This window comes from Fundulus heteroclitus, chromosome 4 (assembly GCF_011125445.2).
Source record: "Fundulus heteroclitus isolate FHET01 chromosome 4, MU-UCD_Fhet_4.1, whole genome shotgun sequence".
Lineage (NCBI taxonomy): Eukaryota > Metazoa > Chordata > Actinopteri > Cyprinodontiformes > Fundulidae > Fundulus > Fundulus heteroclitus.
In genome coordinates this window covers 17,470,360-17,486,513 of record NC_046364.1, presented here as the reverse complement: position 1 = coordinate 17,486,513, position 16,154 = coordinate 17,470,360, and the positions used below count along the sequence as shown (strand labels likewise).

Below are 16,154 nucleotides of genomic sequence, written 5' to 3'. Positions count from 1 at the left end.
AGGCCCCAGAACAGCTGAGCATATTTTCGACAGTGCACTTTTACTTTCGCCCTCTGGGGGGAGCCTCGCTGGAAAATCAACCCCGGTTGCATAGTATACCTTTCAGAGCCGGACAGTAACGGAGTATATTTACTTGAGTACAGTACTTAAGTACAATTTTGAGGGATCTGTACTTTACTCGAGTATAATTTTTGGGGAGTACTCATGACTTTACTCAAGTACATCTGAGAGGTAAATATTGTACTCTTTACTCCGCTACATTTCTATCCATAACTGTGAGTAAACAAAAAAAGAAATCTTCTAAAAAAAAAAAAAAAAAAAAAAAAAAAAATCTCGGAAACCTTTATTTTGTTGTTTCCCTCTCAAACGTGATGCGATTGTGCAGGCGGCAAGGCGCCACTGATTGGGACAGCCTATCAGCAATCACATTCAGCTTTCCGCCGAAATCAACTCCATGGTCAGATTTATTAGACAAGAGACGAACAATGGATGAAGACGCAGCAGTTCCATCACGGGAATGTGTCTACCCGTGGCCCCACCTCGCCCGACTATTTCAATTTTCGGAACAATTGAATGATAGTTTTTGCTTCAAGTGTTTGCTGTGTTTACCCAAACAGAACTTCATCACTGCCTACAAAAATTGAGCCGAGCATTTGGTTTGATTTTCTTTAGTATGCGGTGTTTTTAACACAGTCAGGTTCAAATGTGGGTGCAAAAAAATCCATTCAAACTCTAGCAGAGGTTTGTCAGAGTGTTGCCATTGTGCTCCTGCCTTGTGAGAAATGTTAAAAAAAGCAACATGGTAAAAAATATTAAATGACTTGGTTTTACTTTCAATTCCTTTTACATTCTCCAAGGTATTAACATTAACATTTTTCATAACTCGATGTGTAGGACATTTCTGTACATAAATGTAAGCACTGTGGCAGTAGTAATGCAATATTTAGAAAATGTACTCTTGATACTCAAGTACTTTTAAAAACAAGTACTTCAGTACTTTTACTTAAGTAGACATCTGACTGCAGTACTTTTACTTGTACTTGAGTAAAATATAGCAAGGGGTATCTGTACTTTTACTCAAGTAATGAAGCTGTGTACTCTGTCCGCCTCTGATACCTTTAATGCTGGTTTTACATCATTGCATCCATTGAAGGAGAGAATCTAATTACAGATATGACACTGTTAAAGATGTTAAAAATTCAGGGATGTCAATAAAACGAGGGGACAGCAATGATGTTTGTAAAGTGTGTTTACAAGATAGAAAGAGAATAGGGATAGAAAGAGCCTACCTGTATCAGCTGATGTTGTCCGGCTGCAACAAGCAAGACCTACAAGAAGCAAAAGAAGAACAGAAGAAAGTCAAAAGTCTCCTGCTTGAGTTTTATATACGCCTCATAAGCCAAATGCAGCTGATGCAATGCAGGACAATCATCAAAGCAGCAAGGAAACAGAAATAGACACACACACACAGGTTACCCTACTTTGTGTTAATGTTTTTTTTTTGTGTGTGTGCCTGATCCTGGGTGAGATGCAGACCTAAGATCTAAAAAGATTGAAGGTAGACGAGAAACACAGAGACATGAATGTGTCCACTCATTATGGGTTGGGCTAAACCTGCGGTGATTCACGCCCCTAAGATCGCTGAAGCCCACAAACAAAACGAGAAAACAGAGGTTTGGTTGCTGATGAACAAAAATCACAACTCCTCCACACATCACCTCGTGCTAACAAAGTAGTTTTCATCATATAAAACTACTGTAACCACAACTGCAATAACTAATGTGCAATGAATAATGTGCAAAAATCTATTTAATACACTGGGCTACAACCCGTGCAATAATCCTGAAGTAGTGACTTCTGCTGCTATCACCACCTGAACATATGTCAGTACACATGTATGTATGTATGTATGTATGTATGTATGTATGTATGTATGTACAAATGTATGCACGTATGTATATGCACATATATACGTGTAGGTATGTATGTATATAGGCGTATAGGTATAGGTATATATATATAAGTATGTATATATGTTTATACATATATAGATCACCATGAATGTAAATAAGACATCATATGCCCATTCCTATTTCTTTTGGTATTCTTTTTGAATCATTGTATATATGAAGATTCACTGTATATAACTGAATGCACCTTTCCTACTCTGCACCTTCTTGTATAAGCCGATGTGGCAAGTGAATTTCTCCATTGTGAGATCAATAAAGCCTATCTTATCTTATCATCTCATAACATTGCTGTCTTGAGTCTAATGCAGAGATGAGCGTTTCCACCAGGTGTTCACATGAAATCCCTTCCTACTTTTCATGCCTTGGTGATGAAGGTTTAGCAGTACTGTAATATCATGTGGTATAAAAGTCTGTCCATTGCTGAAAAATCTAAACTGCTTCATCAGATGATAATTTGCTCCAGGATTGTGGGTCACCGGGTCCAAAAAGACTTTTTGAATCTTCCTACTGTAATAATATGGTGAGATAATCTAATGGCATCCTGACCAAGCTCTGAATCATGAATGCAGACCGTTACCGCTTGTTGGCTAGTTTTGCTTAGCCAACAAAAACAAAACTAGAGGGAATTTGTTAAGGGTACCACATCACAGCACTAACAGCAGTCAGTGTGCAAAGTATGAGGCTCCACCGTCCACCGTAAACAGGAATATGCTTTTGTATGTCAGTCAGTCCTGAAATTTAACATGGAACATTAATGAGCCAACTTCTCATGTTTCACTGTGTCCTGTTTGAGTCTGCCCAGGTCTGTCTTTATATGTTTGCAAACAGCAGTGCTGTGATGCACGAGAAATTTCAGACTTCAGGCAATAAAGGAATATTGTGTCATGCTTGTCCTACCTGTCACAGTTTTCAATGTTTAAAGTAGGTGTCTCCTGGCATACTTTGGCTAGGTAAATCTCCAGAAATCTAGGTATGTCAAAGTAATTGAAGTTGATAGTTTAGCCCCAGCTAATAGCTCTTGTTGCACGTTGCAATAATCAGAAAAATTTGATCGGTTTGGGAAAAAAGCCCAAAAAATTATGATCTGTCCACTATTTGACTCATACAAGTAAAATACTCAAACTTTACCGCTCACAGTTGGTCCGAATCTAAAGTGGCCAGCGCACATTCTAAATTGCTGTTTCTAAATTTAGCAATTAGACGTAATTCATAAAAAGCCGCATTGAAAAGCTGTTAGTGGTGGTGATGTGTACAGGGAGAGGGGCCACAAATCCAATTCTGTTCAATACCCCAATAACTTTGGACCAGCCCTGTTCCAAACACACTGAGCATCGTATTGAAATCTCTTTGCTGCTATCTAGTGTTTGGAGCCGTGCCTTGTTTGATGTAATTTCCTTCATTTGCATTTTAAAGTCCTCGGTCATACGTATTGTATGTGCTATATAGAAATCTCCACTTAATTTGGCATCTGTTTGACAGCGACAGAACAAGCGACTGATTTTTACATATAAATGTAAATAAAATGAGAGATCAATGGGTTCAGCAAATACTACACACTCTGCTGTCATGGTCAGGTACAAGAACCGAAATTCAGAGTCCAAATATTAACTTCTGGCCTTGTCTTCAAGATTACAGGAGTATGGCCCCAATAAATAAATAAATTAGGGTATTTAAAAAAAAAATATCAGTGCAGAAACTTACAAACATCAAACAAAACAATGCTTGTTTTTCCCTCTTCTTTGAACAGAACCTTCCCCTCATATGATCGTGTTACCTCACTCCAGCCCTCTGTCCTTTCCTCCGTCCTCTGGCTCTCACCGGTTTTAACTCTTGGCGCTTGACTTTTGTTTGAAGTGTAGATTTGAACAAACTACTCATTAACGCAGATCATAATAGCAGAAACTGACTCCGTGCCAATCCAAACTAGCTCTCAGTCACACATATACCATCTGTTGGCTGTTTCTCTCTCTTTACTTGTGATGGTTTTAAGAAAAAAAAAAACGCTCATGGTTTGTATTGGCCCTAAATTCAGACGGGTTTTCTTTATTAAGCTTAAATTAACCCATAGCAGAAGCTTCTGAACCCTTCGGGTTGTCCATTACGTCATGGCCGATGTCGCCAGCAGCGTACAGAGAACTGTTTCTTTTATTTCCAGTCTGGACCCTCAAACAAACCACAGTGTGTTTCACTTCCTAATACTGGAACCTTGTTTGTCTTGGGTGCTTCAGAGTTTAAGCAAGATAACGCACTGTGGGAGCTCCGACTGGGCCGGCCCATCCCAGCCAGGCATCACGGCGGCCCCGAGATCACACACCTCTGCCATCAGGCCAGAAAGCAAAGGCGCTCTGTTTGCTTTACTGACTGGCTGACTGATTCACACCCTTCGTTCCCCATCGTGTCTTATCTGAGCCTCCCAAAACTCAGGCGGCCCTCATGTTCAGCCCCGACCTTTGTGGCCAAAAAGGAAGTGAAAGAATGTGCTTGATGTCAGGGACAGCAGCCCCTGTCTGTCAATGAAAGAAAGACGGGTAGTGGGCACACCTGCAAAACTGGCTCCTCTGTTATGTAACGGCAGGGTTTTGCAATGGGAAGACCTTTCTTTTGTCTTATACTGGGTGATTATAAAATGTTGAGATTAAAAAAAAAAGTACCAGGGATAGTTGGCTCACCCTCAACATGTCCCACCTACGACCAGAAGTAAATAAGACATAAATGAAAAATGTTCCCCTTCTGGTTTGTGAGCGTACACCTGTAGGTTGTACGCCCTCCACCTCTGGAGAGACAAAAGGAGGAGAAGGAGGAGTGGCCCGTGCACTGGATATTCCTGCCGGGTTTGAAGAGGAAGGAGCTGAAGGGGAGGGACCGCGCAGACGGCATGGCAACACACACCTTTATAAAGTCCCAGGCACACCCCGCCGGCGGCCTCACTTCAGCTCTCCTCTCTCACGGCGGCGGCGGCGGCGGCAGCGGCACCCTGCAGTCATGCTCAGTCTCATCAAATTTCCACAAGTCTTCAGCATCAATCAGGTGCCCAAAGTAAGTTTGCCTCCGCTGCACACTTACTCAGATTTAACTGCTTTTACCTCACCTGAGTCAGAGAGTATGGGTAATAAATTAGGAAAGCTTTCAGTGATAAGTGTAAAGAAGTGTAATGATAAAGACTGTTGATTTATTGAATAACTTGTTTTGTTTTTCAGTTTTGTTCATATCTAACTGGGGACTTTATTTTCTGCTCATGTTAAGATCTGTCTATGGATTTCCTTTGATTCGCCTTTATGATGGATAAACCTAAAACTCAGATTCCCGAATAATTCCTTTGAAACAGGCAGATGTTTGGACACCCTAGATTAAACATTTGCAGCACTGAGAGTTAATCCAGCTCAATGGCTAAATGACTTTGTGAGACTTGTTTTGCCTGCAGAACCAAAGTGAAGGAACAGGTTTCTCAAATTTCCTAAAATTTCCAAACCCTCAACTATGTTGTTGTTGTTGTTGTTTTTTTCTATGTGGAGGTTTTCCATGAGGACTGCATCATTTCTGGGTACCGGCACCCCCGGAGCTCAGCCACTGACTGCATCCTCAGCCTCTTCCAGATGACCAATGAGACGCTCAACATCTGGACCCACTTCTTACCCACCTGGTAAGCTGACAGGTGTTACTTTAAAGAAACCTTGAACAACATATATAAGCTACCACTTACCTTAACTAGGTGAAATGAAGCGTCTGAGAGGATTTATGCTCTGATTTAACGATAACACACGGAGAATGGAAATATCATCTGAAGCTTTATTAAGCTTCTGTGACCCTGCAAATCTTTGTTTCAGCGTCTACGGTTGGACCGGATATTGTTTAACTGAATTACAGACATGAATAAATTAGATAACGACAAGAAACACCCAAGGCATGTGTCTGCCTCACAAGAAGGGAATCTTACGCATCCTGTAAAACCTGTTGGCCAAAGAGATTTCTAGATGTTTGTTACATAATATCGCCCTTTTTCTTTTCTCACTGGAACTCTTTTTTTAGTCACAGTTGGTTTCATGACTCCACCCTGGTTTATATGGTGTCTTTTAGTGAAATGGTCTCGTGCGTGTTTGTTATCCAGGTGCCGCACAACAAGGCGCGTTTTAGATTTCTGCGTGCATATAGTTTTGCCAGGGCAACACCGAGTCAACCCCCGGTGTAACACGAGACAGGCTGAACATACTGACGGGTTTGTTTTGAAGCTGTCAGCCCAGCAACCATGTGGGTCCCCCCCTTCCGCCTCACGGTGTTTCCCTGACCAAATATTCAGGCTTGAGAGGAAACCCCTCTGAGCCGAAGCAGTTTCCTCACTTTCAGAGGGATTTACTTTTAATGTGCGATTTGGCGTAAAAGAAAAGTAAATCAGGTTCGTGTAGCAAGAACAAAAGACCCAATGGAGGTCCGTGTATCGTGTCGAGAATAATGAGGGAAAAGAAAGGAGAGACATTTGAGATTGTTGTGGTCTTTATTTGAGGAAACGTCAAGATATGTCCTGCCGATCAGTTTTGCATCAGATCACATTTTCAAACCAGTTTTATCATCACCAGAAACAGAGACCCATCTAATATTTTATTGTACATGTTTTAAGTAATTTACATAAACAACCCCCCCACTCCAAAAAGATTTCTTAAATAAATAATAATAAAAAAAAAAAACGTATAAAAAAACCCGTAAATCTTCACAAACCAACCCTAAGATGAACTGCGGCTTGGTTTAGGTTTAACTACATGTTAGAAAGGTGGTGCCAAACACTGTTGAGCTGGAGATCACATTATGATCCTAAGCTTTAATCAAACAGATGACCGTATCCAAGCATGATTCCCATCTAAAATCACAAAAGAAGAGGGGAGAGGATGAAAAAGTCACTTTCTGTTGACCGGGACTGTCATTGGGTCAAAAAATGGATCTGACTGTAGTGCAGCAAGAGTATTTCTTAGTTGAATTGATTAAAATATTCCAGAAAAGGACTCCAGCTCTTCAGAATCAGAGTCAGAAAAGCCTCTCTTGTACATACCGCCCCTTTCCTTACCTTTCTCTGTAAACATTTTTTTGTCATAGATCGCAGTTGCTGTTCTGCTTGTTTGTCTGTTTTATCACGGTGCGAGCGCTGGAAACCAAAGTCAAATTCCTTGTTTGTGCCCATAAAGTTGATTTATTCGGAAAAAGACTCCAGATTTCGCCTCTTAGATTCTGAACGGAAGAAAAGATCTTCTCCAGCCTGAGACGCAGAAAGCCGCTGAACATGAGCGAGCAGGGCCGCAGTCGTCTATCTCAATAGCATGGCAAGACAACCGAAGGATGGCGCAGGTTTTACACCCGCAATATGTTTGTCCACCACACCTACTGTACAATAGACAGCAGGTAAAGGGCCAGCGATCCTCATTCAGGCTGGTAAACAACCCCCGTGGAGAATTTTAACTAACCCGAGCATTAAATGGAAACCTGCTTTGTGTGTTTTTGTGCTTTCATCTACTCGTGTCCCATGTTCCACCTCCACATTCCTCTGTTGTGTCGTTACATAACAGTGTTTTGTAGAAAATAGGAAGCCTGATCAAATCTTTAAACCGAGAAGTCGCCTATTGTGGAAATTGCTTAGCAAAAATATTCTTGGAGCTTTTGAAGTTGCCTCAAAAGGTGTCAAAACTGGAGCTCTGAGGGAGCAACATGTTGACCCCTCCAGTTTCCTGCACATGCTCCGTGTAACATCATTTTCCCCCCTGATTGCTCGGTCACAAACGTCTGGACGCATTCACGTTGTCTGCGTGTGTTTACGGGAGTATCTTAAAGTCCCTGCGGAGATTAGTGCCCCCTGTGGCCTCGCTTCACTTCCTCGCAGCATAAGATGCCAGTTGTTTTGGCTGCCCTGTCCATAAGAAGAGAAGGTGTGTTCACCTAGGTGTGTGCGTGGTTGTGGATCTGTTTGGAATATTGCGAGGACACATGGGTGTTTGTGTCAAGAGGGAGGTGTAGACCTGAAGGTCTGGCACTAATGAGCAGGTCTGCGCTTCAGGCTTTCATGCGTATTGCCACAATTAGTTAACTGCTCAGTGATGGGGAAACGCTGACGGCAATACACACCACAGCACAGACACCTGATCAGATTAGGTTGTTTGTGTAGCGCTCCTAGCTGTTATGTAACTGACTGGGGATGAAACAAATACAGCTTAATTGAGGGATAATAATTCACAATTGTATGTAGAGGTTTTTTCTTTCTAAAAGGAACAATATCTACTTATTTGTTGAATGTTTTTTCTTATAAAGTGAATTTTAGAAAAATATATTTTATAGGCAGTTTTCTTTATGAGTAGACCAACTCCTCTAAATATTTCCATTTCACCTACTATAAACGTCATATTTAATTCCTGAGCAAATAGAACTGAGCAAATAATGTGTTGTAGTACCATAGGATGAAAAGTTTTCCTCCTTCTTCTGTGCTGAAGTCTGGACGGAAGTAGTCTGTTTATACTGCACTCACGCCCACATTTGGTGTACAACATACAAAATATCAAGCACTAAATGTTAACACACCCCTTTGTTTTCTCTTCTGTAAACATTTCCCCAGAACCAATCATGTTGCTGAAAACAATACATTTGAAGTGATATATATATATATATATATATATATATATATATATATATATATATATATATATATATATATATATATATATATATATATATATATATATATATATATATATATATATATATATATATATATATATGCAACCAGCAGAAACTGACTAGATGAATACTTATGCGGATGAAAACAAAACTTGAAAACCAACCGTACTACTTTTTTAGCGTTATCCAACACCAGGCTTTTAAAGTGACAGATGAACTTTCCCACCTTTTTAACAGTGATAAGGTGATCTCACCACGTTGCGGGTACTCTTTTCAGTATACACTCTTACCCTGTACAAAAGCATTTTTCCAGCTGTTCAAGCTTTTATGGCCTTTATGACTCTTAAATCGGTGCAGAAATGTGTTTCTTCCTACTTATGTGTTGTGGATTATTGGTGCACCGGATGTTGCTGTTAGAAAAACCAATTTCCTTTTCTATCAGGCAGAATGATAACACTTTTTTTTCTTTTTTGGGCAGGTACTTCCTATGGAAACTGGTGACGGTGGTGCTGATGCAGCAGGGATGGCCGGACCCCTTCACCTGGCCTCTGCTGGTCTTCCTCGTCTCCTGCTGCATTTATCCGCTGGCGTCCAGCTGCGCTCACACCTTCAGCACCATGTCACTGCGGGCGCGTCACATCTGCTTCTTCTTTGATTATGCGGCGCTCAGTTTCTACAGCCTGGGTAAGGGCGTCCTTCTCTCTGCCAGCAACCATGACAGGATAAGAGCTTGTGTTAGGAAGCAGTTTTACCTTTTGAATGTGCTAAATAGTGATATTTGCTTTGAGTTAGACATCATGACGGAACTGAAAAAAATATCAGGAAATTTGTCCTCTACATAGTTTGAGTATCGTCTTTTAGATTTAAAGATGTAATTTTCAGAATTTGGACAACTTAAGTTCTGGGTTAAGATGATTTGATTTTTTGCTGCTGCAGGGACTGCAATCGTTTATTCGGTTTACGCTTTCCCCGACAAGTGGTTGAACAGCTCCTTTCACCAGTGGTACATCCTCATCGCCATGGCCAACACTGTCATCTGCACCATCCTGGCCTGTTATTCCAGGTAAGACAAGGAAATTATACATATTTACTGACACTTTTGGTAAAAGTAAGAAAAGTCTGCCGTTATTTTTGAGCCAACTGAAAGTCCTTCATTGTCAGCGTCGGCTAATTCTTGTTCTTTCCCTCATCTCTCCCTGTCTACAGACTCGGCCTTCCATTCCTGCATTATAACTTTGACGTTGTGAAAAGGTAAACGTTTCTTCTTTTTGTCATTTTCAACTTTCAGAGCATTTTACTGCACACCCAATTTGTCCCAACAATGGACACAAGTGCTTTATTTTCACCCACAGAAATACACTGCAAAAAGGGACCTCGGAGTAAGTAAAATCTTCCTGAAATTTGTATATTTGTCCTTGATTTGAGCAGGTAAATAAGACTATTTGCCAATAGAATTAGATATTTGCACTTAAAATAAGAACAATTCATCTCCATCATCTTATTTCAAGTGCAGGATATCTAATTATCTTATTTTAGGGGTAAAAATACTCATTCCATTGGCAAATAGTCTTATTCAGCTGCTCAAATCAAAGAAAAATATACCTATTTCAAGAATATTTTACTTACATTTAGTTCCCTTCGTTTGCAGTGTAAGCAGCTGCCTTCTTGAACTTTCTCATGATTAGTCAACCTGCAGCCCAGCAGACATTTGTTAAAATAACTTTTGGAGGAACCGTTGTGCAACATTCTGTTTGACGCAAAGGGTGTTGGTTGGCAGAGATTACAGGGAGCAGCCCTAAACTGGCATGTGTAGTTTCATCCGGGCAGGTCACACAAGCAGCTAAACATGTTATGTAACAATCTGACTCATTCACTTTATTGTAAGAAATGGACACCTGCACTGATTTCTATCTGTTATACGTTACAGATATATAACAATGTGAGTTACTAATATTCATAGATGCATCAGGCCTATCCCATAGTGCCACCATTAAATGTCATGTCAGATCTTAACTAGCATCTCAATAAATCCTCATCATCCCCCGTTCATCGTGAGCAGTTAATAGTCAGTATAATTTTAGAACAACATCATTGAAAAATGTTTTTTTTTCTCCTTCTAGATTACCCGAGAGTCCAAAGTTCAGCAAATTCTTTCGGATCCTGGCCTTCGCCTACCCCTACATGTTTGACAACATTCCTCTCTTCTACAGGGTACTGCTGCTTTCATCCACATTTTATAACCGCTGCTTTGCATTCAGCTCACCTTGTGTAGCTGGATACTTTATTTCATTCTGATTAAATTTGGCCATTTAGTGTCGATGGGACAAGAAATTTCTAAATGTAGAAGGCTACTATTTATAGTCTGTTACTAAATAGATGGAGACCTTCGTCTTTCACTTTTTATATAGATGCCAGATTGGCAGCCGTATATTTGTGTTTGAAATTATTAACTTGCATCCTAGCAGAGCTTCAGCTCATGCCTCATCATTAGATGCTCAACATGCCACAGTTTCCTGATTGTTTGCTGATGTCACGTATGTGTCGCGTTCCCAGGTGTTTCTGTGCACAGGGGAGGGCTGCACTGACAACGGCACCGACGTTCTCCACTACAAACATATTGCCTTGGCTTTCATCACCGGCTTTCTGTTTGCTACACGCTTGCCTGAGCGCTTGGCACCTGGCAGCTTCGACTACATAGGTGAGATTCCTCAGAAGCTTAACTGTCGAGTCACTGCAGATACCTTGGTTCACTACAGTTTCATCTTAAACATTTAGGATTGAATTCTTTAAAACTCACTCTACAGCCTGCAGCATCGCTAACCAAACAGGCAGGGGAAGGATTTGTCCCATAAAATGTCCCATAAAAACACTTTGCTAACAGGTAGAAGAGTAAAAAAAAAAACGATGTAAAACACGAACATTAATAGAGTTATTGCATATTATGTTTTAAACAAATATCCAAGCATCATGTCTAAACTGAAATAAACTGTTTTGATGCATAATTTTGTAAGGGTTAAAATTGGATTGGGTGTTATTTGAATGATCCATGTTTATAATCTTAAATGCGTCTCCAAAAGCCAACATTTAGCCAACTAAGAAAGGGTTGTGCAAAAATAATAGGTTTTGAGCAAATGTTTGAAGTTTGAGTACATACATCCAAAGCATACAGGTCCAAAGAAAATGTACTACTGATGAATAACGAGAAAAATAATAAATAATGACGATGTGTGTGAAGGAGGGTGGATGGTGGGTATTAAGATAAGATAAGATAAGATAAGATAAGATAAGATAAGATAACATAGGCTTTATTGATCTCACGTTGGAGAAATTCACTTGTCCCATCTTACTTGTCCCACTTGTCCCATCTTAATAGTCAATCAATAGTCAGAAGAAGGTGCCAAAAGTAGGAAAAGGTGCATCAGTTATATACAGTGTATCTTCATATATACAGTGGATCAAAAAGAAAATGAGAAAAAATAAGAATAAATATACAAAAGAAATCGGAATTGGCAGATGATTTCATATGTACTTTCATGATTATATATATATATATATATATATATGTATTGACATATATTCACTTGGTGATAGCAGCAGAAGTCACTTCTTTCAGGATTATTGCACGATAATTCTTATGTTTGTCACAACTGCGTGGAAGAAATCTTTAAATACTTTTATTAAACGCACTGTGGATGCTCGAGCGCACACAGAAGGGGAAACCTATTAAAGTTTAAGGAGTCTACGGTGCTTTCCAGCTACCTGTTTGATTGTAGATTAAGAACATTCAGAACACGCTCACTGTGAAACATTCACATATCTTCTCTCCTTTGAGTCAAACATTGTGAGAAAATGTTAAAGCCCAAACACTGCCCGGGTCCTCGGTGGCAGCCAGCTGCCGGCAATTATCAAACAGCGGTGAATCATTTGCTCTGTGGTGAAGGTCAAACTTATTACTCCAGTGTGACCAGACTGCTCCCTCTGCAGGCCACAGCCACCAGCTCTTCCACGTGTGCAGCATCCTGGCCACCCACTTCCAGATGCTGGCCGTGGAGCAGGACATGGTGACGAGGCGCCCCTGGCTCACCGCCAACTCCATCCCCGTCTCGTCTGTGAACTCCGTGGGTCCAGGGCTGCTCTGCGTGGTGCTGAATTTGATCATCGTCTTCCTCTTCAGTCTGCCTCTCCTTTCGGCGCCGGCGAGTCAGAAAAGCGAAGATGGAAAAGATAAGAAAGTGGCAGCCAAGCTCTGCTCCTGCCACTGAATCTTAACCCAGAACTTAACAAGGGAGACGAATAAATGACGGGGAAGGGAAGAAACAGTGTAAAAGCCTTCAGCTGTGATAGCTGCTATGAAGAGTATTCAAGAGCTGAGCTGTAAATCTTGGGACAAGTTACTCGATATACTTGGATGCAATGAACTTTGTCGTAAATTAACTGTTTCCGTGGAAACTTTTTACATCTGTTGAGCTACAAGTGCAGCCGGTTTGCTGTACATGTGATGGATGTTTTGTACGTTTGCACTGAGATTTGTAATGCTGTGTTCTCTGAGAGCCGTTCATGTGTCGAATGAAGAGACTGCACGGAACAAAAATGATGTCAAGTTCAAAGTTCACTTTTAATTTTGAATTTTAAGGCTGAGTCTGTCACTTTAAGTTTTCATGTCCATAAGCCTCAAGTCTTTAGGACGGCACTGTTGAATGTTTTGTGTTTGAGTTTGTACTGTTACCATAGTAACAGCTTTATGAACTGTGTGGATACTGATGTTAAAACTGTTAACCAAGCATACTGTCCTGAGATTCATGTGTCCGTTCACTGGGATGTTGCTGCAAAGGTGATGTTTTTGTTTTGTAAAACATGTAAAAAAAAAAAGAGTATTTAAGTTCAAAATTATTTATTTTACCTTTTGCAAATAAAATTTAAACCAAGGCTGAATTTATTTCATTTGGATCCCTTTCCGTTGAATGATTAATTCTATTTCACTCTGTTAAACATAGTTGCTCATGTTTAGTTAGTTATCAGATGCTTGAATTTAAGTCCTTTCTGTGTAGTTTAGAGGTTTTTTTCAGTACAATGCGATGGGTAGAAACCCAAAGACAGACCCAAACTATCCATTTTTTGAAACATCTTGGGATCCCAATTAAAGACTCGGGCAGTCGTTCCTGTCTCAACCTCTGCCTTTATGGTAGAGTGGAGAAACATCATTCAAGCACTGGCATCTTCATGCATCAAATATGAATTGTATACAGCAGACGGTGCCAATAGAGAAGGAAAAAAGGGCAAATTCTTGTTTTGAAGGCATTTTTAAGATGTCAGGGAAAAATCAAATAAGTGAAATAACTGAAACTATAAAAGTACACATATAATTAATGATGTATCCAGTTAGTATTGATACAGAGAGACAGATTTGGCACACTTGGTAAAGCTGTATGAAAAGCTAAATCTTTATTTTGTGTTCACTTGTGTGTTTGGGGGCCTTCTCAGATGTCACACTTAAATTTGAGAGGGCCATGAAAGAACTGTTATTTCAGTTGTGTCCTGAACCATATATTTTGGATCATTACTTTGCTCAGATTTCCAGTGATTACCCATTTTCCATTTAAAGAGCCCAGAAGATTGTTATTCAAAACCTCCTGGCATTTTAAAGCGTTCGTGACAAGATGCACTCTAGCAAGGTTCCCAGTCGGAGGAAAACCAGCCTTACAGCATCACAGATCCTCCTCCAGGACATGATGCACTCTGCCACACACTTATCCTGTCTTTTATTCTGAGCCCATGTGCAGTGTTGCTCCTGACTAAGTTTATCACCCCCAAAACGCACTCTGCGGTATAGAAAACACATAAACACACTATCAACAAGCTGACAGTTTGAGACAATAATGCAATGGTGCAATGAGCAGAGTGCAAAGGATGCAGGAGTAAATATCATTTGCATTGTTATTATTATGTACATGTGGAGGAAGTGATGTACACGTGCACATGCACGTAAAAACAAACGTCTCCACAGTGTGATGAGTGCAGAGAATGGGAATGCTGGAACAGATAAGAATTACAAATGTTTTATGTACTACATGACTTAAGTGTATTTGGTATAGAGTATCTAAAATACGAACAGTAAAAATGAATAGCAGTTCAGTTTTCTTGTTGTTGTCAGAGTCATCTGTTAGAGTGATGGCATGTGGGAAGAAACTGTTCCTAAGTCTGTTTGGTTTTGGATGTGTAGTTCCTCAGCCCAACCCGCTGACAGGTGGAGGCTGGCACAGTGAGCTGGGTGAGTTTGGTGCTGAAGATGTCTGGGATGATGGCATTTAGCACCATCATCCCAGGCTCTTGAACCTCTGATCAGTGGCGGCTGGCCAGTAGGGGGCGCTCGGGCGCCGCCCCCTTTAAATCTCATAGATAATAAATGATTTCTGAACTGCAAAGTTCTTAGAAATGTATTTATTCATACTGTGTGTCCAATAGACATGTTAGAATTTATTAAAATAGTAAATACATAATTCTATTTAATTGCTCACATTGTGCACACTTCCTCCTTTCCTATGTGCAGGGCGCCGGTCTAATGGGAGTGAATGTAGGCGCAGGAACTTGGGCAAGCACGTGATCTGAGGCTGACTTTTAATTGGTTATCTAGGCTTTTGCATAGGGGCGCACGGCTCTGCGTCCCGGACACACCTATTCTGTTGCGTCATTACTGGTAGAGTGTCAGTACTGGCTAATTTTTTTTAAAAACATTGTGTGATTGGACAATCCCCGATTCGACTCAGCTCAGCTGCAGTTCGTTAGGTTGATTCACGGTTATGCTTGCAAAGTTGAGTAGTTTCAAAATGAGAGAAAATTCTGTTTTGTCTTTACAAAAAAATGCTTTTACAAAGCGTTCACTTGAAGAAAAAAAACAGGATAAAGGAGCTTGGACCGGATCGTCTTAATTTACAAATTCAGCAGCAGGCAAGTGATCTCTCCACTCCATGGTTGGACATGTAGCAGTGTAGGTAGTAGTCAGCCAGTGAAGAAGTGTTGGACACTCAGTGTAGAAGACCATGCAAGGATTGCTGCAGAGGTGAGTTGTTGTGGAAAATCACTGTTACACTGGTTTATAGTAATGTTATTTAATATATTAGGAAGATGTGCTTTGTAGTTAGAAATACCTTTAGTTGTGTCTATGCTGTGTAGGTATGTTGATGTAATGTTTGTCAGCAAGATATTTTATTATTTAAGTTGTACTGAAGTTTATGGGTAATGGGGAATAAAACATTTAGTTACTGAATTTTGTATAATCTTGTCCCACAAAAATGCTGTAACACATTTCATAACACAGCCTTAAAAAATGGCAGCAAATGTTATTAAAATCAGGAAAACAATCTAGAAGAATACTTTTCAGAAACTGTCACGCTCTTGAAGATCTTCATCGCCACACCCATGACCACAGCAGAAGCTGAAAGGTGCTTTTCAACTCTGAAAAGAATCAAAACTTTTCTGAGAAACTCAATGACTCAGGACAGGCTGAATGCATTGGCCATGTTGTCAATGGAGAAAAGA

At 40.3% G+C, this 16,154-nt stretch overlaps 1 protein-coding gene across 1 annotated transcript; it reads left to right on the top strand.

Moving 5' to 3' along the window:
• Positions 1–3,643: 3,643 nt before the first annotated feature.
• On the top strand, positions 3,644–13,526 carry LOC105916366 (membrane progestin receptor gamma-B). The gene is made up of 8 exons (XM_012850843.3): positions 3,644–5,006; positions 5,483–5,610; positions 9,097–9,302; positions 9,555–9,681; positions 9,825–9,869; positions 10,739–10,829; positions 11,172–11,316; positions 12,603–13,526. Exons 1-8 carry the CDS (start codon positions 4,683–4,685, stop codon positions 12,878–12,880), a joined length of 1,344 nt encoding a protein of 447 aa, XP_012706297.2. The 5' UTR covers positions 3,644–4,682; the 3' UTR covers positions 12,881–13,526.
• Positions 13,527–16,154: the final 2,628 nt, after the last annotated feature.